Source organism: Dichomitus squalens, assembly GCF_000275845.1.
Source record: "Dichomitus squalens LYAD-421 SS1 unplaced genomic scaffold DICSQscaffold_1, whole genome shotgun sequence".
Classification (NCBI taxonomy): domain Eukaryota; kingdom Fungi; phylum Basidiomycota; class Agaricomycetes; order Polyporales; family Polyporaceae; genus Dichomitus; species Dichomitus squalens.
In genome coordinates, this window is record NW_006766883.1 from 1,276,259 (window position 1) to 1,299,930 (window position 23,672).

Sequence of the window (23,672 nt, forward strand, 5' to 3'; positions counted from 1 at the left end):
GACCACCATGTCCTCTTCTGCCGCCAAGGGCAAGGCTCCCGCTAATGGCGCCGCTTCGACGCTCCCATACGAGCTCCCATGGTACGCTGGATGTATTTATTCCTCAGCTACTTGCCCTCAGTCCCTCCCAGGGTTGAGAAGTACCGGCCACAGGTCCTCGACGACGTTGTCGGCAACACAGACACCATCGAGCGGCTCAAGGTCATTGCGCGGGATGGAAACTGCCCACATATTATTATATCTGTGAGTATTGTGGGTCTTGCTGACACCCGTGTCTCACGCTGCGTCGTTAGGGAATGCCGGGTATCGGAAAAACCACAAGCATACATTGCTTGGCCCACCAGCTGCTCGGAGACGCGTACAAAGAAGGAGTGCTGGAGCTGAATGCTTCTGATGAGAGGTGCGTTTATCAGCAATGCCGTCAGTGCGTGCTCTGAGACCCTGCCAGAGGTATTGATGTCGTCCGAAACAAAATCAAGGCCTTCGCGCAGAAGAAAGTGACGCTCCCATCAGGTCGTCACAAGATTGTCATCCTGGATGAGGCAGACAGGTGGGTTGTTTGCTAGTGGGGGCAGCATATATTCGACGCGTTTTCCAGTATGACAGCCGGAGCGCAGCAAGCACTCCGACGAACCATGGAGATCTATGCCAATACCACCCGCTTTGCGCTCGCTTGCAACATGTCCAACAAGATCATCGAGCCTATTCAGAGTCGCTGTGCTATACTACGGTACTCCAAGCTCAGAGACACGGAGGTGTTGAAGCGGCTCCTGGAGATATGCGAAATGGAGAAGGTGCCACCTTTTGACATGGCCCTCATCCAGTGTATACTGATAGCCTAGGCAGGTACAATACAATGACGAAGGTCTTGAAGCACTCATCTTCACCGCTGAGGGTGATATGCGACAAGCTATCAATAATCTTCAGTCGACGTGGTCTGGCTTTGGGTTCGTGTCTGGGGACAACGTCTTCAAAGTTTGCGACCAGCCGCATCCCATTACCGTTCAAGCGATGATCCGGTCATGTTTGAAGGGAGACATTGATGCAGCAATGGACAGGCTGAATGAGCTATGGGATCAAGGTTACAGCGCTGTCGATATCGTCGTTACAATATTCCGGGTGGTGAAGACGTTTGACGAGTACGGTTCACTCCAATTTTCAGACATCCATTTCCTGACGATTGTCCTTCTCTCAGGATTCCCGAGTACACAAAACTTGAGTTTATCAAGGTTAGCCTGCCCTATCTCACCACCTGCTCTGTACATTGCTTACAGTTGGATCCAGGAGATCGGGTGGACACACATGCGAATACTCGAGGGCGTCGGGACCTTGGTCCAGCTTGGCGGCCTTATGGCACGACTGTGTAGGATGTGCGTACTTGTATCCACCTGGCATGGCGGTTGGCTGATCCATTGTATTACCTAGGAACTACAAACCAGACCTTTTCCGTGTATGAGCGTGGCTCTTGGCGCTGTATATATGCTACGTTGATCTCCTGCTGTCGTCGCTATGAATGAGTCACCTTTTTCAGCAACCGTCTTAGCCAGATTCGCTTTCATGGTACAGTTGGCGGGCTCATGATGTGAGGGAAGTGTAGTGCGGTGGGCGCTCGAGCGCTTCCGTTGCCGCTTCTCGTCCAAAAACGGCAGGCGGCATAGGAGGCGGATTTTGTCGCGATTACACATCGTCTTTCTATCCCATGCTCGTCTCAGCACTGACTCGATCGCTCTCCCCTTGCCTTCACCTGAAGCTTTCAAACCGGTGGCCGACATGACTGCTGTAGAAGATACTCCTGTGTCGCGTCGACTACGCAACGTAAAGAACATCATCATCGTCTGCTCCGGGAAAGGCGGAGTTGGCAAGTCCTCGGTCTCAACCCAGCTCGCGCTCTCCTTGCGCGCATCTTCCCCGACAGCACGAGTCGGAATCCTTGATGTGGATTTGACTGGGCCTTCCATACCACGGATGCTGGGTCTCGACGGTCACTCGGTGCATCAAAGCAGCGACGGGTGGGTCCCTGTATACGCCGACGGGAGCGAGGCACGGCTCGCATGCATGAGCGTCGGCTTTCTGCTCAAGCGGAAGGAGGACTCGGTCGTCTGGAGGGGCCCAAAGAAGAACGCAATGATCCGACAGTTCTTGAGCGACGTCCGGTGGGGCGAGCTCGACTACCTCGTCATTGACACCCCGCCCGGTGAGTTTCAGCGATCCCGTCTCCGCCGTGTCCCCGCGCCGCCATACCCCCCACTGTCCACCGTGTCTGTTTGCCTTTGCGCGCATGTATGCCCGCTTCTATCTTCCGTTCCCCTCGCTCTTCCCAGACACTTCCCCGCTCCGGCGTAATAAGCTTCTTGGACTGACTTCCCCCGCGCGGCGCCCGCTGCGAACCCACCTCCACAGGCACGTCGGATGAGCACCTCTCCCTCGTCGAGCACATGGCGCCCGTGCATGCCCGCCTCTTCGCCGTGATCGTGACGACCCCGCAGGCGGTCGCGCTGCTCGACGCGCTCAAGTGCCTCTCGTTCACGCGCGCGACGGCGCTGCCCGTGCTCGGGCTCGTCGAGAACATGAGCGGGTACGTCTGCCCGTGCTGCGGCGAGATCAGCAACGTGTTCTCGACCGGGGGCGGCGCGGAGATGGCGCGGCGCGAGGGGCTGCCGTTCTTGGGGAGCCTGCCGGTCGACACGGAGCTGGTGACGCTGCTGGACGCGGCGGAGGGCGAGCGGCCGGGCGAGTCCGCGGAGCGAGCGGCGGGCGGGAGCGAGCGGTCGTTCGGCCTGCTCGAGCGGTATCAGAGGACGCCGACTGCGCCGCTGTTCAAGGACATCGTGGACAAGATGCTGGAGAAGCTGGCGAGGACGCGTTCGCAGCGGGAGGCTGAAGCGTCAGAAGCTTCTCAGGTCTTAGCTTCTCCGGTTTCGTGAGGAGAAGAGGATATTATCGCTGTGCGGTGACGTGGCTTGAATGCTAGGCTCTTGCTCGGTCGCTGAGGGCCGTTCTCGCAGGGAATATTGTATGCATATTAAACGTGTGCCATATGCACGACAATGTGACTGCTGTCGCCGCTGTCATCGCAATGCGGGGATAGAAGCGAGTCCTGCGTGTCGTCAGCTGCGCTCGTCTGTCGGTATTGCGATCATCCCAAGAAGCTTTGATGAATTGGTGTCAGCGTCCTCTGCGCTCGTTCTCGTTCGAAATCGACAAATGGGGTCCCTTGATCAGTCATATTCATTCGGGGTCACGAAGGTTTGATACAACTCGACTCGGACGACGCTCTTGGACATTTGCTCTACGCACTCCGTTTGTGCGGCAGCAGGCTGTGCAAGTCCAGCCGTCTGTGGACCCCGCACATTCACCGCGAGCAGAATATACCATTCTTCTTCGAAACTCGGCCTACACTCTGCAGCCACACATCACCGCGCACCAGATGAGCGCCGCTCTCAAAAACGTCCAAGTGGCACTGGGGACATCGCGTCACCCTCGCATGACGGCAACAGGAGGTTTGGACGCGCAACATGTAGCTCAGGTGCGGTCTTCTGACGGGCAACGTTGTTGCATGGAGGTCCCGCCTCTGTTCGTGTCGCAAGTGTGTATGGCGAGTGTTATTGGCCACAGGCGATTAGCCGACGCCGGACGGTTGAGAGAAGCGAACGCCGAGATCTGCTCGTGCGCGATCATATCTGGATACTCAGAGGGATCGTCCGCTCGACGCTCCGTTGGCCTCGAGATCAGATTGACTGCGCTTGATCGTATAGTTTTGCACAACCGGCGGCTGACCCCACGCCTGCGAGCCCGGATCGCCCGCGAGAGCCACTATCTGGATAGAAGGGTGCGTAAAAGTGAATGACATACATTCTAAGTAGTATGTATCTCGGAATTAATCAACATCATTCCAGGCGAGTTGTGTCCTCAGCGCATCGTCATCAATGTCGGACTGCGTCGGCCCCGGATGCATATCACGGAGGCGTTCCCGAACATCCGGTGGCACGGCATCGATAGGTCGGACCTGGGGTTCGCTTACGAGCGGAAGCAAACGCCACGGCGAGCGTGCCCTGACCAGCGGAGAAACAAGGCGGACGCATGTTGGACAAAGGCATATGAGTACATACAGTCGACACCCTCCTAACCCATACCCCTGGTAACCCATAAACTCAGAAAACCCATAGGATTTTGGCTTTCCCAAGTCGGGATAGGGGGAATTCGACCCCATAACCCATAGGTCCCCAATACCCCATAACCCATAGCCTTCTAGGGCTCAAAACCCATACGGTAATAGTGGTCACACTGAGATTTTGCTCATAAATAACCCACAAAATACTTGACACATTCTTCCCAGTGTCCTCCCAGTGTCCATCCACGCTTCGACAATGTTGTGGGTAGGTTAGTGTGTTCGAAATCCCATAGCGCTCCCTCAAAGGGTCAGTAGACGCCTGTTCAGCCCTCGCTAACTGGGACTTATCAGGGCGCTTATGAGGCGCTAAAGTTCTGGTAGCCCATAACCCCTCAAAACCCATATATTTGGGCCTGTCCCGAGGGCTATGGGTTAAGAGGGTGTCGACTGTACATACGTTGAACTCAGCTGCGACGCCGGGTCGGCTTCGCGGCGGACGGGCGCACGATGCTGGATAAGACGGGAGTGCAGCGTCGATAGAAGGGGCGGATAGAACATCTCCGCCTGCCGAGCGCTGCGAAACGACAGAGACGTCGGAAGGTGGGGGCGCGTGGCCACGCCCTGTGATCGTCGACTGCATCGCGCGCTGGGTGCATTGACGTCCGAGTCTGGTCCCCAAAGAATGCAGATGGCAGCATGGAGAGGGGTGCTTCTGGGTTGCTGCAGCCCCTCAGGAGGCTGTCGGTGGCTAGCGTGGGTGGTGGCTGAGGCTAGGACGGTGTATCGATGGGAACAGCAGGCGGTTGATGGGCAGAACACGTTTCTGCGGCAGTACGTCAACGATGACCAACGAGGCTGAACACGCCCGCCATCATGCGAGGCGTGCCAGTGCTGGGCTGCAGTTGTCTAACCGGATATAGGCCCCGTCCTCGTTCGCTCGTCGCATATTTATCGTCGACGTCTGCCGTGCCTCTTTGTCCGTCTTTCCCCTTCGTCCCCGCTTCATGCTCTGTCCCTCTCCCCCAATGATCCGCACGCCCTGATTCCCCTCTTCCCGCCTTCCCCTCCTACGACCGGAATGACACTCACGATGCCCCCAAACGCCGTTTACGAACGTACTCTACATCCTCTGACAGCAATTTCCACCGACTTCCCTGTATCTGGCCAACAGGCTTTATACCCACTCAAGCGCCTCGGCGACGCAATGCATCCCAGCCCAATTCTGACAGGTGCGTCGTGTGTTCCCATCTAGCCCACTCCCCGTACTCGGTATTCGCGCGCCGTCCACGCTCATGCGCATACATATACACGTATAGAACCCCCAACTCCCTCTTCCACCGCTACCATCCGCGGACTGAAGACCTCCCAGAACACCGACGACGATATCCTTTCCAGCATGTCATCCGTATCCCGCAGCTCGAGAACCCGGAGTTCGAGCAGAACATACCGCTGGATCGAAGACCAGCAGCAGCATCTCACGACGCCTGTTGACGAAGCCCCACCGCCCGCCGCCACGTCGTCCGCTGGCAACCCGTATCTCGCCTACCCGCACATGAGCGCATCGTCGCTAGCCAAAAGCCAGACGGAGGAGAGGGGGCGTGGTAGAGGTTACGTGCTCGCGGAGCAACCGAACGGACGCGTGCCCCGAGGCAGCGACGCGAATGTCACGCAGGTACGTCGCGACGCACGTGACGAGTCCGGGCGCTCCGCTGACCGTGCGGGTCGGAGACAGGCTTCAGCGGGCAGACCAGACACGCCGAGCAGCAGCACGTCGACCCCACGCAAGGCCCGCAACTCGCAGGGCATCTTCCATGCCTCCTCCCCGCTCCGCAGCCTCCACCTCACTTTCTCATCCCGTCGCAATCCGTCTGCTCCTGTCGCCGGTGCCCAGAGGCCACACAGCCCAGCCTCGTCGGCCTCCACAGGCACTTTCCGCCGGAACGAGCGCACCGCCTCCCACAGCCGTGGCTCAAGCCTGTCGACCGTGAACGCTCTCCAGCGAGGATCACAGCGGAACGCCCGTCCAGAGCTCGCCGAGCCCGCAGTGACTCCCCCGAAGACCACTGCATGGAAGTTCAAGCGTCCGTCCGTGGCAGGCCATTTTACCCCTACTCCCCCGGACGAGCGCGATGATTCAGAGAACGGTTCCCCTCCTCCGCGCCCGAGCACCTCCTCCAGCGTGACCCATTCGGGCTCCTCGACGACCTACGCGCGCACGTCTTCCGATGCGCCGCGCAAGATGTACTTCGGCTCCATTCGCTCGCATTCATCCACGACTATTTTCAGCTCGTCTCCTTCGCTGTGGTCGCTCCCGACGGATGCCACGCATATCAACGACCCCCCAGAATCCACGGCGGTTATCGCCCGGGATAGAGACCTCTCCGGTTCTGAGGGCACGCCTATGACGTGGAAGCCGACGACACCCACGACCCTCCCTAGCGTCACGAGTCTGCTGACGAGCCCGAAGGCCCGCAGGAAGCGGAAGCTCATCATCAGCGGCATCCCGCCCAATGACGAACGTCGTTTCGATGCCGTTAGGAAGTGGTGCGAGGTGAGCGTCTTCGCCGTTGCGTCTGTACCTCGAGCGACGGACTCACGTCGATCCGCAGTCGTTCGGAGAGCTGAACTCGATCACCCGCGTGCCGAACGGGGATCTGCACATTGACTTCCGTAAAGCCGAAGTCGCAGATACGGTGAGTCTGCAGCGAGGCGATCCGCGTGTCCGCTCACTGACTTCGCGTGGCTAACAGGTATGTCGCCTCAACGCGCGAGTATACATCGCCGGCGTCGGCAGCGTCTGCCTGTCATGGTTTACGGGCAAACGCCCATGATATCCCCCCACGGACTGTTGTGAGTATCCTCTGCACCCCTATGGCTTCCGCAACCGGCTCACCGCACCGTGCCGCCCCACCGGCAGTGTACAACAGTGCTATCCTAGCTGCTCTCGTACACACCTAATCCGCATTGTATTCCCCGGCTCGCCCATGCCACACTCATGCATCCACTCATGACGTCCGCTGTATATGCACCCATCTCACGCCCCGTTCCGTTCCGCCACACTCGCACTCTGTATATGACCATACCTGCATCCTGCCCGTGCCCCTGCTGCCATACGTCGCCCCTGCTATATCCGTCTGCTCTGCGCGCAGAACACTGCCCGACGACTACTCATACGGACTTTATCGCACATTGTACCTAGTTGTATTTCTACCCTACTACCCCACCCCGCGACCGCGTTTGGGACGTCCTGCTGCACAGCTCAGGGGGCGCTATTTTTTGTAGACTTGTACTATGCATACCCACCTTCCTTCAGCCTTCGCAACTTTGCTGGCTTTTTGTGCGAGTCGTTGCCACACGTGATCGCGTCGTCGAGTTTGCACCGATCGTTTGTCTGCCGATCGAGTCCAGCGGTGATCGGGCGGCAAGGACGAGGGGACTTTTCGACAATACAATTCATTGTCCAGAAGGTTTCATCAGGTCTCAAAACATATCAAGACATGCCGTACACCCATGGGAAGGAACGTGAGGAGGCTGTGAGATACGATAGGAAGACGACGCACAACGAGCGATGCCTCGCAGTCGCCGTTGCCAACCAAGTCCCGAACCGCACGGTCTGACGAAGGCACGCCAACCGTAAGTTAGCAATGCGTCGCGTACAATCATCGTAAACGCTATAAACTGTATGAGTATCAAGTGCTCTGGAGTCCATTGCCAATGCGGCAGCCCAAGTCCGACGCCATACCCCCTCTCCCCTTCCGACTCCCACGCACCCGACCCTGCCCTCGAATCTCAGACATGCAGACCAGAGACGGCTGCGGTCATATCTCAGTATACTCGGGAGGCACGTCCAGCGGTTCTGGCTCGTGCGGGCCAGAGCCGGAGCCGGAGCCAGAGCCAGAGCCAGACGCCTCTACCGCCTTGCCCTCGCTGTCAAAGCGCACACCCGAGTCCGCGTGGTATTGCACGGGCTGGTCGGCGCCCGCGCCGCCCTTCTCGCCCGCGGCCTCTGCCGCTTTGCGCTCCGCGGGAGTGAGGGCGGCGGCGCCGAGGCCGAGGCCGACGTCGCCCGCGTCGTTCACGACCGACAGTGTGCGGCCGACGCCTGATGTCGAGCTGCTCAGCACGCTGCCTTGGGCTGGGGGGTAGGTGTGTGCTGCTGCTGCGGCACCCGTTGCTCCCACTACGCCCGCTGCTGCTGCTGCTGCTCCAGCTGCTCCGAGCGCGGATGCTCCGTAGATCGATGTATGCGGCGTGACGGAGGGTGCGTCGGTGTATGGTGTGGGGCTGGTGGGGGCAAGGAAGGGTTCGAATTGCGAGTATCGCGCCGAGAAGCGGCCCTCGCTCGCGGTTGGTGGAGGTGGTGGGCGTGCTAGATGATCTTTCTCTGTGGCGGTGAGGTGTTCGGGTCAGCTCGGAGGACTGGGCGGGTTGATGGTCAGTGTGTATGCACGCACCGGTATCGAACGGGTCGCCCGAGAAGCCGCGGTACTCGTAATCTCGGGAATGCCTCTTCCTCCAGTAGAGGAAGTAGAACGCGAGTGCGGCGCCGACAAGCAGCGCGACGCCGCCGACGACACCGCCGACGATTGCTCCTATGGGGAGGGATTTGGAGCTGGACGCTGAGGATGCGACGGTCGACGACGTCGCGGTGCTGTGGTCGAGCACGGAAGTCGGGGCGCTCGTGCCCGTTGCGAAGACGGTCGTCACCCAGACGGCTGTACTAGGAGTGGCCTGGGGTTGGCCGACAGCGACGGCATCAAGCAAGAATGGGATGCCGTCTGTTACTTGAAGGACGGTGATCTCGAGTGAGTGCTTGCCCGCCGAGAGGGGGCCAGAGTTGAAGAAGGTGACACCGGTCGCGTTGGTCGCGCTAGCCTCGAAGAGGAATGCGGAATTCTGGGAGTTGTCGAGGACGTAGGATGATATAGGGCCTGAACCGCTCGGTGCGTTCGGGGGTGCTATTGTGGCGCCAATTACGACGATCTGGGATGCTGCAGCACGGAGACCAGAGAGTCAGAGAGATGTTGGGGTTGGTGCTTCAGGACCACTGACCGATGAAGTCGACCTTGACGGTGGAACCCTGAGTTGCTGTAGACGAGATGGTGTCATTGAAGACTCCGTGGGCCAGGAAGCCTTCTAGGTCGGTGTTATCGAACCAATTGCCTGAGTACGAGAAAACGGAACTTGTGTCGTCAAAGTATAGAAATGCTTCAGAGGACATGGCTGCAGGGTGGGCACGAAGTCAAGGGGAAGACCGGCAGGAAGGAGATGAAAGGAGCCGTCAGCGACGGCGAGGGAACATGGGGGCTGTATGAGACAGCAACGAAGCAGGGACGGTGCTGCATGCAGCCCGCCGTGGCACTGCTGGGCGGCCGAGATCACCACAATCACCATCCGTCTCAGGAGTGTTACCGCCATGCTTCCTTACATAAGCCATCTATTCGTATTTCCTCCGGAGTAGCCCCCATTTTGGGAAACGCTGTACTCGTCGCCACGGCGCATTTCGTCTCCCATGTCTTGCAACTAGGGCTTCATCACTAGATGTTCGGAGGCGTGCAAAGGAGTCGCGACGGGCAAGGCAGGCGCAGCCAACTTCTCATTCGTAGAAGTGAGGCCAAAAATACCACGACAGAAGTCTAACCTCGCGGCGCGGCGCCCGTGACGTCCATCTGAATCGTTCCTGCACTAGTACTGCCTGCACCCACATCTATTGCCAGGCGCACGGCCTGCTACCCGTCTCTTCGTCACACATAAGTCCCATCTTATACCGCCCGTCGCCACCTCGTTGCCCCCATAGACCATAGTCCAATGCTCCATTAGTCTGGCTTATAGATAGTCGCGATGTAGATGCAAACCGGCTTCTGAGATGAATGACTGGTCGACGCTGCAAACATGCTGGTATGTCGATTGCTGCTCTACTGCTTACCGACATGCAACCATTTCCCAAGGAATCTTCCCTGTTACAGTACCCGGCGTCGAACGTCAATACCCATCGCGCGGCCAAGTAAGCAGGACGAATCGATGCCCGACATGCAAGAACAGACTTCCCTATCACGAGACTTGCGCAATGACGTCCTCCACTCAGGACCCACACGTCCGCCTTTGCCATCAGACATGTCGATACCTTCGTCGTCTTTGTCATGTTGACTGCGCCGTCTAAGCCCTTCAGAGTCTGAGTAAGCGCAGTTCATCTCAATACTAATGGCCAGGCGGTAGCCCTTCAACACGGTGTCATACTCTTCCAGTATCCTGGTCAGGCTAGCTCAGTATGTCGGCGGGACCGGAGCAACGTTCACATTGCACGTCTCTGACACGGACCTGCCAGTCCTGCACGAGAAGCTAGCCCTCACCCGTTTGCCCGACGGGCTCGACGGCGCCGGATGGGGCTATGGTGTACCACTCGCGCACGTCAAGCGGCTCGTCGTGCGATGGAAAGCTGGCTTCGACTGGCGAAAGTCCGAGGAGGAAATCAACAAACTGCCCCAGTTCACCCGCGACATTCCGGTCGAAGGATTCGGGACATTGAGCATACACTACTTGCACCAAAGGAGCAAGCTGGAGAACGCCATTCCGCTCCTCTTCGTCCATGGTTGTGAATCGCGAGCGTATCGCAGTTTTGTTGTGGCCGCTAACGATGTTGATCGTGAGCCTATTCACGCAGGGCCTGGGCATTTTCTGGAGGTCCGAAAGCTCCTTCCTGGGCTGGTCTATCCCAGTTTCCACGTTGTCGCACTCAGCCTACCAGGGTTCGGATTCTCCGAGGCACCGAAGAAGAAAGGTTTCGCCTCCCGCCAGTATGCAGAGGTTGCGAACAAACTCATGCTCAGCTTGGGGTACAACGAATATGGTATATTTCTCAAGGATAGCGATCCTCTTCGCAATACCGCTCACTCCGTTTCGATGAATAGTCGCACAGGGAGGAGACTGGGGTCACGAAGTCCGTCGCGCACCATTGACTGCTTGCACAGTCATGCGCTGAGTGTCTGTCAACCAGATCACAGGATTTCTGTCGACATACTACGGTCCCACACACGTCAAAGGTTGGCTGTCCAACAACACCGAGTGCGTTGACGTTAGATCTCTCGTCACATTCGACTTCTCCCATAACCATGGTTTGGGCTTTGCAGTGCACTCCCTCCTACCTTATCCGCCCACCCCTGGCTGTATATCAAGCACCTCCTAACTCCACACAGCGAACGTGAACGGAAGGGAATCGCGTACACGTCAGCATTTAAAAAGACGGGGTCCGGTTACTTCATCGAACAAGCCACAAAACCCCAGACAATCGGATACTCTCTGGCCGACTCACCCGCGGGCCTCCTCGCGTGGATATACGAAAAGCTTTTCCTCTGGACAGACGAGTACCCCTGGGATGACGATGAAGGTGGGTCTCCCGCTGCTATGGCCTAGCTGGATCTGCCTTCACGGTACAGGACCAAGTCTGGCATACTGGGTACTGATGAGTCGCGACTCGACAGTGCTCGAATGGGTCTCGATCTACTGGTTCTCCCGCGCGGGGCCTGCGGTGAGCCTTCGCATATACAAGGAAATGACGGGCAGCCGCAGCCACGACTCCATCCTCGGTGTAAGAGCCCCGGTGCCGTTCGGGTACTCGGCCTTCCCTAAAGAGCTCATCCAGTCTCCAAGGACGTATGTGTTAGTCCATTCATGTGCCTTTGAATCACGCATGATGTGCTCTTCAGATGGCTGCACACCCTAGGCAACGTCGTCTTCGAGCGCGAGCACGAGCGCGGAGGGCACTTCGCGGCGCATGAGCAGCCTGAAGCCCTTGTAAAGGACTTCCAAGACATGTTCGGCAAGGGCGGATCAGCCTTTGGCGTCGTCCCTGGTAGGAATGGTTATGCTTGACGGACAGCAGGTTGTTAGTGCCGTGTTATATCTTTTGCCATCAACACTGTTATCACGGCTTTGGTGAGATTGATTGTTCCTATGTATTCCGTGATCCAACCGGCATCCCTAATAAATGTAGGCGTACAGACTTCGTGAAAACCATTTCCTCCGAGCAGTCCGATGTTGGGCCTTAGTGATATTGCTTGCGTGACGTGCGTCATACATTTGAGGGAAGGACGCTACCAAAACCACTGGCGTGCCGACGTGCATGGTCAACGGCACGAAGCCAATGCCCTAGGTCTGTCCAGAAGGCCTTCTGGCTCTCTGTGGCCAGCCAGACAGGAGCGATGGAGAAGTGGTGTGCGTTCTCCAGATGGTGGACATGCCAAACGCCTGCAACTGGCGGCTCGTGGTATCGCGACTTCTCCGGAGGGCCGTTCAACACGCTCTCGCTATGGCTATAGTGCATGCATCGTGTGAGCCTGATACAACCGTACGTAAGTAAGCAGTCAATTACGGCAGCGGTTCGACCCACTTGCAATCGTACGGGTGCCACTGGGAGAATAGTGGCACGACGCCGTCGTTCGCACGCAACGCCGCAGAGACGCCATTCCCACCGCCTTGATCGATGTCGACGAGGCCGTCCTCGAGATCGGCGTCCGCGTCATGCTGGTCCTCGGGCATGGTGGGGCCAACCGTCTCCAGGAAGGTAGGCACTAGTCGGAGGTCCGAGAAACGGAATGTCATGATCGCACGGGATGCGAAGTAGAGCGGCCAGCCAGATATTCGCTGTAGCAGTGTTGGTGTGCTCTTGGCATCGGACGGGGTATGAGTGTGGCTCTGCTCATGATTGTGAGTGGGTGTAGAAGGCAATGTACGGATACGTGGTGTCCCACCATTGTAGCGCAATAACTGCGATAGTACGTGTTTGGGTTGACCTTCCCCTCTTGTACAGCTTCCCGCTCGTCCGCGGCAGCGAAGGTCACGTCGTACGGCGTCGCATCGCGACTCTCCGCCCAGTCGCTCCGCCACAGCTGCCTCAGAAAGGAAACAAACGAGGCGTCACGAAATGACAAGCCTCTCGCCTCTGCGTGAAGATCGAGGAAGGGTAAGAAGGGCGCAAAATACGACGCCACATGGATCGCCTTCGCGAGCAGGTTTCCCGCGGAGAGCGGGCGGACATTGGGGGCATCTCGGGTATCTTCGCCGAGGGTATATACAAGCTGTGTTCCTCTGAAAGGCGCAGATACTGGGTGCACAGCTCAGCGCCAGGATCTAGAACGCAGGGCTATGCGCGTACCGGTACTGATGGAGAGTATCATGTCCGGGTGATATTGCTTTCCGAAGAACCCCGTGGCAATCAACCATTGCAACTTGATGAGAGTTGGCCCTCCCTAAAGAGGAGTTGAACCAAGTAAGAAAGGGTGAAACGGAAGGAGACGCAGCACTCACTATGGAGTGTCCAAGGAAGTGCAATGGACGATCGGAAGACCACTCTGGATAGAGACCTTGTGCGTGCGTGCGCCCGAAGCGACTGTGACCGCTCTCGCGTGCATGTTTCGCGCCATAGTCGACTATGAAGAGATCTGGACAACAAGTTCAAGGTATTTCTGCTCCTGAAAAGAGCTTACCTGTGCCGCCTATTAGCGCGTAGAATAGGTCGCATGCTCTATCGTGTAGAGAGCTGACAAGCCCCACGCTAAATGGACTTCGCATGAGAGTGATCCTGAAACAGGTTCACAATACACTGACCTAGTGAATATTGTCCTTCGATCGTCCTCTCCATTACTTTGACAGGCGTGGTTTGCATACTGCTCGAAATGTCCCCAGACGAGCGCGCCTGCGCAGCTCAGAAAGCCTTCGACGATCACAAGCGGTGTCGGGGGAGTGGCTGCCATGATGGCCCTAGGGAGAGGGAGGCAATGGGGGAGAAAGAGGACTATACAGAATGATATGGGTGAAGGATAGATGGGACCCAGTATGGCCTGCCAGAGGAGAACATGCTTGCGAGCACTCAAGTTGCTCACTCTGAACGCGGCGGTGGCCGCCTAGGAGACTCGATGTAGGCGGCACTGCGGCCCGTGGCGGAGTGACGCGATCGGGAGATCAGATCGCGATCGGGAGCCTTCAGCCACAACGCGCATGCATCGCGATCTGAACCATACAAAGTGTGTTCCTGAACCGCTCATATATTGCACCACAGCGAAATTCTATACCACAAAAGTAAGACTGCACAATGTACAACTACGGCCATTTCTACTACGGCAAACTCGAGAACAACAACTGGATCGGGACTCAATAGCCTGTCTGCGTACCGTACAAGTCTTCGCTAGTGCCTGGGAAGATTATCCGAGTTCCAATATAACATTATAACGCGAGAGAGAAGCGAAACACTGCTTTGTAGTTGACTGTAGAGACAGCCGTATCGTGCCCTGCACGCTGGTCGGAAGGACATATAGGAGAGATATGCTTACTGCATGTAGAAAGCATCTTCACACCAGTATCCCCCATGCCACTCCTTAGGTATCTATGTTGGTCTATGAATGCGTGCATCCGGACTGAACCTTCGCGTCGGAGTTGAAGAGTGTGGAGCTCTGCCCATGTCATTCTGGGGGCTGCTCTCAGACGTCCCCTGCGCGTGATACCGATCCCGACGCATCAAGCGTCTCAGAGGAGGACCGCTACGATGTCCGTCGTGAGGTCGACAAACGGTTGTGGCGCGACGAGGACTCACAGGGGCCAAGGAAGCAGGCGCGCAAGGAGTCGAAAACGGAGGCAGGTTCGGTGCTGGAAGCGCTGTGCCACCGTAAGGAACCGGACAGGGCATCCAGAACCGATGCTGTCCCGGTGGTCCCGAGGGAGGCTGGGTTACGCGGGGAAAGCCGACCGGATAGCCACCTGGATGTACTGGCAACGCGGGACCTTGGTGCCAAGGGGTACCGCCAGAGGGCGCAAATGGCGTGACAGGGTGTGGAGGAATCTGTTGCGATGGAGGCCCCTGACCCCCAAAAGCACTAGCCATGTACTGGTCCAAAGCCTCGCGTTGATAGACTGGAATAAGAGTACCATGCTCGTTTTGAATGAAGCCCGTTGCCCTCAGTGGTGGCTGGGACACAGACTGGTAAGGCGCGACGGTGGCGCGATTGTCAGGATCCTGAGGCACAGTCCGTCATCAGTCATATGCGCCGAGAGGAGACACGTAATAAATCCTATACCTTATACGTGCCGTCTCCGGCCGAGACAGGTCCCGTACAGCCTGCGACATGGTTCGTAGCATCCTGACCCGGCTCTCTCGCGTAGAAAGCAGAGGCCACAGGCTGCATGGGCGGATAAGTATATCCTGCGTACCCGTAACCAGGGACCATAGGAACGGCGTAAGGATACGAAGGGGCGTACGGCTGGACCCAAGGCTGAGGAGGGAAGTATCCCACGTTCAGTGGGTACGGGGCCACAGGACCTAACGAGGAGGTTGGTGTAGACACAGAAGAGCTGGAGGGCGGAGGGGTCGGGGAGGCAGTCGTGCTTATGGCTCCGTAGGAGGTCTCGTACCGCAAAGATGGAACCTTTGTAGTGCTGGAGGATATGGACGAGGTGCTGCCGGTAGCAGCATCCTGTAATTTACGTCCACGCAGGGCGTCCTCTGTCAGGTCGGCGTGGACAAACCGGGATTCATGCTCACTCCACGAAGATCTGTGTCCAACGTCCTCAGTAGGAGACATCATTGTGGTGGCAAATCGAGGTTGTGATATAACGGGAGAACTGGTCGCGCGGAAGGCGCCACCATGGAAGGCGGCTGCAGCGCCAACGGAGGAGGCTCCCCTGACAAGATGAGGAGGGCCAAGAAATCCCCGCCCGCGACCGCGTCCTGGACGCCAATTACCACGAGGGGCAGCAGTGCGGTCCCGTAACTGTACCCGAATAGGATAGCCGTCGTGTACTTGATTGTGCTATAGAAACGTCAACCGAAATAGCAGTACGTCGCATGTGGAAGAACCAACCTCTTCTTGGACAGCGCGATTGGCTGCTTCAGGGCTTGTGAACTTCACGAACGCAAATGCCGTACGCTTGTTGACTGTGGATTGCATGAGGTTTAGACGGCAAGAGGAACATATGGAGGGTACGCACGAGGCCTGACGATGTGTACACTCTCGATGACCCCAAAGCGGTCAAAGATTTGGCGCAGTGTGTTTTCATCCCAGTCATCACGCCCTGGCATATCAAGTCCGCCCACGAACACGGTTGATGGATCGATCTCCCTGCGTCGATCTCCAGGAATGTACGGGACTACATGAGGGTTGACGAAGGTGCGGTCTGGCTGGCCGTCGGCATCTGATGTCGGTGGAGCATTTTCACGAGACGTCGAGGTTATGGGATCGACTGCTTGCGGGTAGTTCCTATCTGACTTGGGCGTGATCGGAGAGTAGGACGTCGACGGCTTGTGATGAGCATCAGCAATGGGAGATCCCATCTCAGGATTCAGTACCGTAACGGTATCGCTGATGGCGCTGCCCGCCGAGGTGTGCGTGTGTAGAGATAAAGACGACAACGACATCATGTTGCCCTCGTAGAAGTCGGTAACTTGATCAGCCCATCGAGTACTGGACGCTGCAGTTCGATTGGACCGCATGGTCAAAGATGGAGAGTCAGCTGTAGCCCACGTTGATTGAGGTACGGTTTCGCCCTTGGGGCTTGCAGCAGGCGAGGGGAAGACGTGTGATCCCGGAGCAGGCGGCATGTGCAAAATGAGAGGTCCACCGGGTGATATGGGTGTCGGCGGGAGGCTTCCGTCGATAGAGTGACCGTTGAACTGCCTCGATCGACCGGGAGATACCCACAGACTAGGAGATGAGGACATGCTTGATCTTCGAAGGCCGGTATTCGTGCTGACGGCGGGATGATGGGCCCAACTGACAGTCAGATGCGGTACGCGACGCAGGGTCTAAAGTCGGGTTGAGCGTCGGGAAACCACAATTAAGACGTGAAACTCACGAGAAGGGCAGCGACACTATCTTCACGATCTTTCCATTTTACCTCCCAAACTCCCGGATCCATGTTCGGGGCTCGAGGGGCGTCGTGGGGCAAGGGGTAGTAAGGTCGCACAGCCACTGAGCCCACAACCGTCGTCCCTGCCGAAAAATATTGATGACAATCGACTCCTATGATGCATTTTGACTGATCAAACACTACATACCTTCCGGCTGTTCAGGATACTTTACAAAGCTCTCCAAGGGGCCAAAAGCCTCAACGAGTTTTTGCAGTGTCTGTAGATTATGATTAGTGAGATACCTTCGCACTCTTAAAGCAGATATGTGCCTGCCTCCGTGTCGTATTTCATGGGATGAAGAAGTAGACCAACTCCATTGAAGGCATCGTCATGAGAATCGGCTGCCAATCCATCAACGGTCGTAGCATCGTAGGCGATGGCCTCTGCGTCGTAGAGTAGTCCGAGGTGTCTGGACAAGGCGCATATAGTAGCCATCATGAGGCACTGCCGGTCAATACGTACTTTCCCGACCTTGGACGGAATACTCGCATAGCACTGGCGAGTTGCAAGTTTGTAGAACGTCCATCGAAACCGGAGGATAAAGACCCAACAGGAGCGCTACACCAACGTTGGTGAGTCAAATCGCTCATAGGATATGTGGGATATTGCCCGACCGCTCACCGATACGAGATCAGGAGCGCGCGGAAAGCCTTAGCAGGCTCGAATCGCAGGGACCGGCCCAGAAAGGGTCTTGGTGGGTTTGTTTGCAGTGAATGTAAGAGATCGCCAGCAGCAGAAGGGGTCTGTAGGCGTTAAGATCAAGATGAATTGGCAGCATGTAACCGGGCGGACGAAGGATGTTGCCTACCTCGCACTGTACGAACGCACAGACGCCGCCACGACTGTCTCGTACAACCTTTATCGTCTTGATATGGGAATAACCCGACAGATGGTCGGATAATTTCTGAGTCAATTCCCCATGCTCGACGGATGCGGGGAGGCTGGTCGGAGCACTAGTTTGAGTACATCCCACGGTTCATCAAGGATCGTAGTAGCCACCTCCCAACGAAGATACTGGCGTCATGAAGTGTCCCGTCTTGCGCGGGGCGGCCCTCGGTCGTGCATGTGATTGGAATATCCGCGTCCCGCGAGCCCAGCGGACGGTCATGAGCTATATTGGATAGTATAGGGCTGTGGGCGGGTTCGGCCGTCGCAGAGCGTCGCGCCGGAGGAGAGGAAGGCGGAGAAATATCAAGTGTATCATAGCGTGTGCCCCAGGCGCGGTCCCTCGGGAGGTGTTTAGGTGACATGGACGATTGAAAATTGTAGGTGGGGATAGTGAACGAGAAAATGCGGGGATGGTGGTGGTATGAGAGAGAACTGTGGGTGGGGATGAAGTTCATTATAGCGGCGGCGGAAGAAGCAGCCGCGGCGTGCAAAGACAGACAAACTCCGGCGAGGGCCGTGGTGGTGTAGTGGGGGGCGCAAGGACATCCTCTCGTCACCGTGACAGGTCCAAGGGTCTGCCCAGGATGATCCCAGTTGCGTTCCGCCCATACAGCCAGATCGCCGTTCCCCTTGTCACAGCGCCGCAGCTCGTACATTCTTTCGCGTCCCTCACGTGGGGCTCGTTCGTTCCTGGCTGATAGTGCGCTGTTAGCGGTCAGAACGAACGGGCATGAGTCGACGATACGGCCAACAGCTTTGAGATGTTCCGAATATCGAACCCATTGCTTTCCTGTGCCCAATCACCGGGCACAGCGCGGAACTGCGCAGAACGGCTGGGAATATGGCCAAGCGCCTACCCGCCCTAAGAAAGATATTTTTCAGTCGCCGGCGGGCAAACCTTATGAGCTTCCCTGCACCATTTGACAGTAGAAGATCGAATTCAATCCAAATCCTTTCATTCGCTGACGGGGCCGAGCGGGAACACTGAAGCAGATAACCCTTACTCGGCTTGGTTTTATATCGAAGAGTAGAGGGCAACAATATGTCAAGTCGACTGCAAGCCAACCGTATTGAGGACGTTAGCAAGCCAATTATGCTAAGAGAAGCAAGTATAACTCACGTTCCCTGGGGCTGAAATGCGTCATGGACAAACAGGTGTCAAATATCAGAGGTCATTTATCAGACGAGAAGGCGAGCCGTGCAGGCCGACTCTTGAGAGCTAAAATGCGATTATTCGCAAGCTTCCTGACAGTCCTCCGTCGTGCTTGCAAAGGGCAACCTGATTGCAGTCAACACCACTGTACCAACCCGAGCAAGGACGAACCACAACCAATCCCAACGCATGTTCGCTTTGCGAGTCGGCGGCGGCGCAGCCTGTTTCATGCTGCCAGCGGATGAGGTCGCTGCAGATCGCGCCACGCGTCATACAGACCTGACTGACATCCGACTTTCGAGCGACGTGGACAGGGCATGTCTAGACTCGATGAGAAGTCGAAGCCTGGGGACATAGCACCAGCACCGACACTAAGTATGTATATGGTACAGCCACGCCGCTGCCGACGTCCGGCGGAGAGTCACACACGTGACCCTGCTTGTTTGCAGGCGCCTACACACTTTGCCTGCATCCCACAAGGGTCTTCATCATTGCAATCGTGCCTTCTGCCCGAAACCGCCGCATTTCTTCGACTTAGGTATCTCTCGCAGTCAATACTAGAGGCCAATTCAAGCTATGTCTGACGACGGATACGGTGGCGGCGGCGGCGGAGATGACTACGATTACGAGGGACCGGGGTAAGTCACGGATCTTCACGCCTCCTGCCGTACGGCCACTGAAGAAGGATTGCTCTAGTTTTAACGAGGATGCCTTTGTAGGTGTACTAGACTCGCACTAATAGGACACACTGTCCTGACACGAGCGTGGCTTTAGGATGAAAACTACGATCTGCTTGCTACGGAGCTTCCGGACGGCGAGGGCGCTGCGGATGGCGAGCACGCGAATGGCTACCCCGGCGCGAACGGTGCAGAGGGCGGGCAGGAGCCAACAAACGGCGAACAGGCGCAAGCAGAGGCTGCCCGGCCCGCTGCTCAGGGAGAGCGACAACCAAACAAAGTACGCGTAACGACGCCGTACCTAACCAAGTACGAACGTGCACGAGTACTAGGGACAAGGGCGCTGCAGATCAGGTATGTAGTTTCGCATCTCCTGGATCGCCATATCGTAGTTCTCATGAGCGCGGACGTTCAGCATGAACGCGCCCGTTCTCGTGCCCTTAGACGGCGAGACGGACGCGCTCCAGATCGCTATCAAGGAGCTCTCCCAGCGCAAAATCCCTCTCATCATCCGACGTTACCTCCCTGATGGCAGTTTTGAGGACTGGAGTGTGTCCGAGCTCATCAGCGACTGAGCAGACATAGGCATGTGGTCTTGTCCGAGGGGATGTAGGTGTGTTTGCAGTACCTGTATTTTTTGTTTGCTTTGTTATGTTGCCAGGCTATCCGACGTGTTCTCATATCCTCCCCTTCCGCTATGTCCCCTCAAACTCTGTGGCATGCCTGCCAAAACTATGCTAGCGTATGAGTGTATGCGGGTCTGGTGTGCAGGGTCCGCATAGATCATAGGTAATGGAAGCACAACGCTTCACTAGGGCAGTCGTGTTAACGTATGTACGAATAATGATACACATGGTTCATGAACGGATAGCAATGCTGATGATACGAGTTCATGCGAGAGCAACCCTCTTCGTTGGCCGCCTGGACTCTAGGACCACTTCAACTTGCGAAGTGTGCATTTTGTGCGTCACGACCTTCTTCGCGGCCTTCGGCTTCTGGACGTTCTCCCCAAGGTCGAAGTCGTCCTCCGGTGCCTTCTGAGCCTTCGAGTTTGTGGCGTTGCCGAACAGCAGCCCACGTTCCTCGAAGTGTACCGGCTCCCGAACAGGACGTCTCCCATCGCGTGACTTCTTCGATGGACTTGACTCGACGTCGTGGTAGTGGCACCGGCTTTGCGGGCGTTTCGAGGGTGAGGGCGGTGCCTCGGGCAAAGGGAGTGTGATATCGAATATTTCGTCCTCGGGCAATGGCGCGTTCTCGCGTCGTCGGGCAGGCTTCCGCTTCGCGCCTGCAGCACATGTTTCAGGACCATAGCCACAGAGCATGGCATATTGACGCACCTTTCGCCGCCTTGGTGCCCATGGTATTCGTGATTTCCTTCGCGACGTGGAAGGTACCACCAGTGGTGGCGTCCCCCGTAGCCACGAGTGTCTTCTGCACCTCCCAGTCGGCGGGCCGCGCCTTCTTCCAGTCCTCGATGACCTTCTCCACCCAACGGTCTGTCTCCCCAGAGACGTGGTAGTCGATGAGGCTATCCCACTCACTCCCGGGAGCGGTCTTGTTGACGAAGACGACCTTGCCCGCGAAACTCTTCGCGTTCTTCTTCAGGGGCGAGCCTGCAGAGGCAGAAGGCGACGGCGCGGACTCGTGCACAGTGCGCGCAAAGTCCTTCACGAGCTTCTTGAACCCGTGCACCTTGAGCGACGTGCCCATGATGATGAGCATGTCGGGCTTTCGCGCGATGTCGGCCGTTTGGATACTCCCAATGTCGTCGCCAAGGGGGTGCGGCTCGTCGTAAAGGACGATGGCCGGACGCAGCTTGCCCACCTTGAGTGCGCGAGCAGACCGAGCGACGCGCTCGGTGGCTACGACATGGTGGCGATCAGCGCGCTCAAACCTACGCATATAATACGTGCACTCACATCGTGCTGCACAATCTGGACAGTCTGGGGGTGTGCCCGCGAGGAACGTTTCGAGGTGCTCAGGGGTGCAGGGATAATCGGCTGAGCAGAAGGTGCAGCGGACGCGATGAATGTCGCCGTGCAGCTGGACGTTGCGAACGTCCTTCGTCCTGATCTTTGACTTCCCTTTGCCGTGCGTCTTCACCCCCTCGCTGGAGGTACTAACGATCCCTACCCGTTCCTCGAGACCGTCGATGTTCTGCGTGTATGAGCGAAGAAGCTTTCGCTTGGAGTCCAATGTCTTGATAAAGCGATGAGTGGGAGACGGTTTCGCAGCATCAATGGACTTCTTGAGTTGAGAGATGAATGTATAGAAGACTGCAGTAGATGTCGGGTCGCGGAACAGGGAAGCGTCGAAAAGATCGCGTCCTTTCAGCACCGCGTCGGGGTATTGCTGCTTAACAAGTGCATATAGGCCGTCGGACGACCGAAAATCCTGAGAGCGCACTATTACTATCGATTCGCGCGGATGAAACGGAAAACGTACGGGGATGCCACATGAACACGAGATGCCAGCACCAGTGACGACCACTATCCTCTTGCACTTGGCTACCGCCAAGGAGAGATTCGCGAGTTGTCTACGCGCATGCGCGTCCGCACCGGACGCGTCGAGGTCGAGAGTAAGCATGATGGGTATCGCGCGGGCTGTAGAGGGCGACGCGCGAGTAGTGGGAGATGACGAGGGGGAGTGCTGCGTGGTTAGAGAGAGGACGCGGGGGAGTGCTTGGCGCCCAACGCGAGAGTGGCTGCGAGGCTGAGCCTGCGAGGTTCAACATCGCGTATCAAGTCGCGTAGCACACGTGACCGCTTTGTGTGTGCTCGTCCGTCTCCGTGCACATGCAATAAGTACATATGTCAGGTCTCGCATTCATGCTTGCTTTCTCCGAATGCCTTGTTACTTCCCTCATGCATACAATGTGTCAACCACAGGAAAGATGTGAAACTACCGCAGACGATGCCCGGTTGTCTCCTTCCTTTCATCTCTCCGACATCTCTCGTACTAAGCTCGATAACTCTTGCTCGGGCCATACTGCAAATCCTACAGATTCAGTGGGAGGGTGAGCATCGTCCAGTAGATCGAATCCCAATAAGTCCTCACCTGGACCGGACGCATTATCATGGTGATTTGCGGCGCAGCAGGAAAATATAGTGCTGGACCACCGGCGCATACGCGCTTCCCTCCATCCCAGTCGGCGCATCCACCGTAACAACTTCGTCGATAGTCCAGTACGTTGCTGCGTGCGAATGCCGCGTGTCCCTTCGCTCCTCCAGGCTGGCCAGGAAGGGGAAGCGATGTGGAGAGAACGTCAAACCGACCCACAGCCCGCCAGGCCGAACCAGCGACGCAAGATGTACAGCCAGAAGCTCTACAGGAGATATACTGATCTTCTTGCCTCCTTGCGCCGCCAGGATCTCGTTCAGAGCCGGATGGATGCTGGGGTCTGGGTTGCTGTAGGAGACGTCCTCCCCGCACGAGATCGCGTCCGAGGTGCTCTTGTCGACGACGAGGTCGAAGGTGTGTCTTTCCTCCTCCGGCTGCAGAGCAGCCTCCAATTCCCCCCACTTCAACAAATCTGCGCATACCCACTGCATTCCCGTCCTCGATCGACCTACCGCAAACGCTAACTCGGCCTTTTCCCGCTCTCTTGCCACTAGATTTTCCGCGAAGTCGGTGTTCACGATCGCGCGTTCGTCTACCTGCGCCCCATACACGTCGTGATAGAGCTCCCGTATCCGTTCGGAGAGCGATGACGTCCCCGCGCCGATGTGTAGGAGACGAGCGGGCCGGGAAGGTGAGGACCGCGCAGAAACGCGAGGATCCGTGAGGTGCGCCCGAAGGTGCGGGAGGATGGTATCGGAACCGTCTCCAAGCCATTCAAAATCCGATTCGTTCTCAAACCGTGCTTTCCAATAGGATTGGAGCTCGTAGTCGGGGGGCATCTCGAGGTTCAACAGGGGATGGATGTTCGCAGAGAGATGCGAGAAG

At 57.1% G+C, this 23,672-nt stretch overlaps 10 protein-coding genes across 10 annotated transcripts; 5 read left to right on the forward strand and 5 right to left on the reverse strand.

Moving 5' to 3' along the window:
- Positions 1-7: 7 nt before the first annotated feature.
- On the forward strand, positions 8-1,526 carry DICSQDRAFT_95615 (P-loop containing nucleoside triphosphate hydrolase protein; the record flags this gene model as incomplete). The annotated part of the gene is made up of 9 exons (XM_007360244.1): positions 8-81; positions 132-243; positions 294-400; positions 449-550; positions 599-794; positions 847-1,139; positions 1,196-1,229; positions 1,285-1,370; positions 1,426-1,526. The coding sequence occupies 9 exons, from the start codon at positions 8-10 to the stop codon at positions 1,454-1,456; spliced, it is 1,035 nt and encodes a 344-aa protein (XP_007360306.1). The 3' UTR covers positions 1,457-1,526.
- Positions 1,527-1,739: 213 nt separating this feature from the next.
- Positions 1,740-3,095, forward strand: DICSQDRAFT_131107 (cytosolic Fe-S cluster assembling factor CFD1). Its single transcript, XM_007360245.1, has 2 exons — positions 1,740-2,194; positions 2,401-3,095. The coding sequence occupies exons 1-2, from the start codon at positions 1,771-1,773 to the stop codon at positions 2,922-2,924; spliced, it is 948 nt and encodes a 315-aa protein (XP_007360307.1). The 5' UTR covers positions 1,740-1,770; the 3' UTR covers positions 2,925-3,095.
- Positions 3,096-5,201: 2,106 nt separating this feature from the next.
- DICSQDRAFT_123371 (uncharacterized protein) lies at positions 5,202-6,942 on the forward strand (the record flags this gene model as incomplete). Its single annotated transcript, XM_007360246.1, has 5 exons — positions 5,202-5,340; positions 5,428-5,783; positions 5,844-6,662; positions 6,721-6,804; positions 6,862-6,942. The coding sequence occupies 5 exons, from the start codon at positions 5,202-5,204 to the stop codon at positions 6,940-6,942; spliced, it is 1,479 nt and encodes a 492-aa protein (XP_007360308.1).
- Positions 6,943-7,544: 602 nt separating this feature from the next.
- DICSQDRAFT_131109 (uncharacterized protein) lies at positions 7,545-9,451 on the reverse strand. The gene is made up of 3 exons (XM_007360247.1): positions 9,164-9,451; positions 8,566-9,102; positions 7,545-8,495 (listed from the first exon to the last, which is right to left on the reverse strand). The coding sequence occupies exons 1-3, from the start codon at positions 9,330-9,332 to the stop codon at positions 7,930-7,932; spliced, it is 1,272 nt and encodes a 423-aa protein (XP_007360309.1). The 5' UTR covers positions 9,333-9,451; the 3' UTR covers positions 7,545-7,929.
- A 590-nt stretch (positions 9,452-10,041) lies between these two features.
- Positions 10,042-11,980, forward strand: DICSQDRAFT_164665 (epoxide hydrolase; the record flags this gene model as incomplete). Its single annotated transcript, XM_007360248.1, has 9 exons — positions 10,042-10,115; positions 10,197-10,281; positions 10,328-10,703; positions 10,773-10,958; positions 11,020-11,048; positions 11,106-11,173; positions 11,239-11,495; positions 11,590-11,761; positions 11,815-11,980. The coding sequence occupies 9 exons, from the start codon at positions 10,042-10,044 to the stop codon at positions 11,978-11,980; spliced, it is 1,413 nt and encodes a 470-aa protein (XP_007360310.1).
- Positions 11,981-12,043: 63 nt separating this feature from the next.
- DICSQDRAFT_95623 (alpha/beta-hydrolase) lies at positions 12,044-13,941 on the reverse strand. Its single transcript, XM_007360249.1, has 7 exons — positions 13,715-13,941; positions 13,594-13,661; positions 13,415-13,536; positions 13,263-13,356; positions 12,859-13,211; positions 12,498-12,802; positions 12,044-12,444 (listed from the first exon to the last, which is right to left on the reverse strand). The coding sequence occupies exons 1-7, from the start codon at positions 13,858-13,860 to the stop codon at positions 12,180-12,182; spliced, it is 1,353 nt and encodes a 450-aa protein (XP_007360311.1). The 5' UTR covers positions 13,861-13,941; the 3' UTR covers positions 12,044-12,179.
- A 642-nt stretch (positions 13,942-14,583) lies between these two features.
- On the reverse strand, positions 14,584-16,817 carry DICSQDRAFT_164667 (uncharacterized protein; the record flags this gene model as incomplete). The annotated part of the gene is made up of 6 exons (XM_007360250.1): positions 14,584-14,643; positions 14,697-15,116; positions 15,178-15,652; positions 15,715-15,899; positions 15,961-16,034; positions 16,088-16,817. The coding sequence occupies 6 exons, from the start codon at positions 16,815-16,817 to the stop codon at positions 14,584-14,586; spliced, it is 1,944 nt and encodes a 647-aa protein (XP_007360312.1).
- A 2,806-nt stretch (positions 16,818-19,623) lies between these two features.
- Positions 19,624-20,299, forward strand: DICSQDRAFT_48090 (RNA polymerase Rpb6; the record flags this gene model as incomplete). Its single annotated transcript, XM_007359879.1, has 4 exons — positions 19,624-19,685; positions 19,744-19,762; positions 19,822-20,078; positions 20,140-20,299. 4 exons carry the CDS (start codon positions 19,624-19,626, stop codon positions 20,297-20,299), a joined length of 498 nt encoding a protein of 165 aa, XP_007359941.1.
- A 315-nt stretch (positions 20,300-20,614) lies between these two features.
- Positions 20,615-22,313, reverse strand: DICSQDRAFT_164669 (DHS-like NAD/FAD-binding domain-containing protein; the record flags this gene model as incomplete). The annotated part of the gene is made up of 4 exons (XM_007360251.1): positions 20,615-21,012; positions 21,065-21,589; positions 21,647-22,121; positions 22,173-22,313. 4 exons carry the CDS (start codon positions 22,311-22,313, stop codon positions 20,615-20,617), a joined length of 1,539 nt encoding a protein of 512 aa, XP_007360313.1.
- A 233-nt stretch (positions 22,314-22,546) lies between these two features.
- On the reverse strand, positions 22,547-23,651 carry DICSQDRAFT_151240 (uncharacterized protein). Its single transcript, XM_007360252.1, has 2 exons — positions 22,785-23,651; positions 22,547-22,724 (listed from the first exon to the last, which is right to left on the reverse strand). Exon 1 carries the CDS (start codon positions 23,624-23,626, stop codon positions 22,802-22,804), a length of 825 nt encoding a protein of 274 aa, XP_007360314.1. The 5' UTR covers positions 23,627-23,651; the 3' UTR covers positions 22,547-22,724; positions 22,785-22,801.
- Between the last annotated feature and the right edge of the window lie 21 nt (positions 23,652-23,672).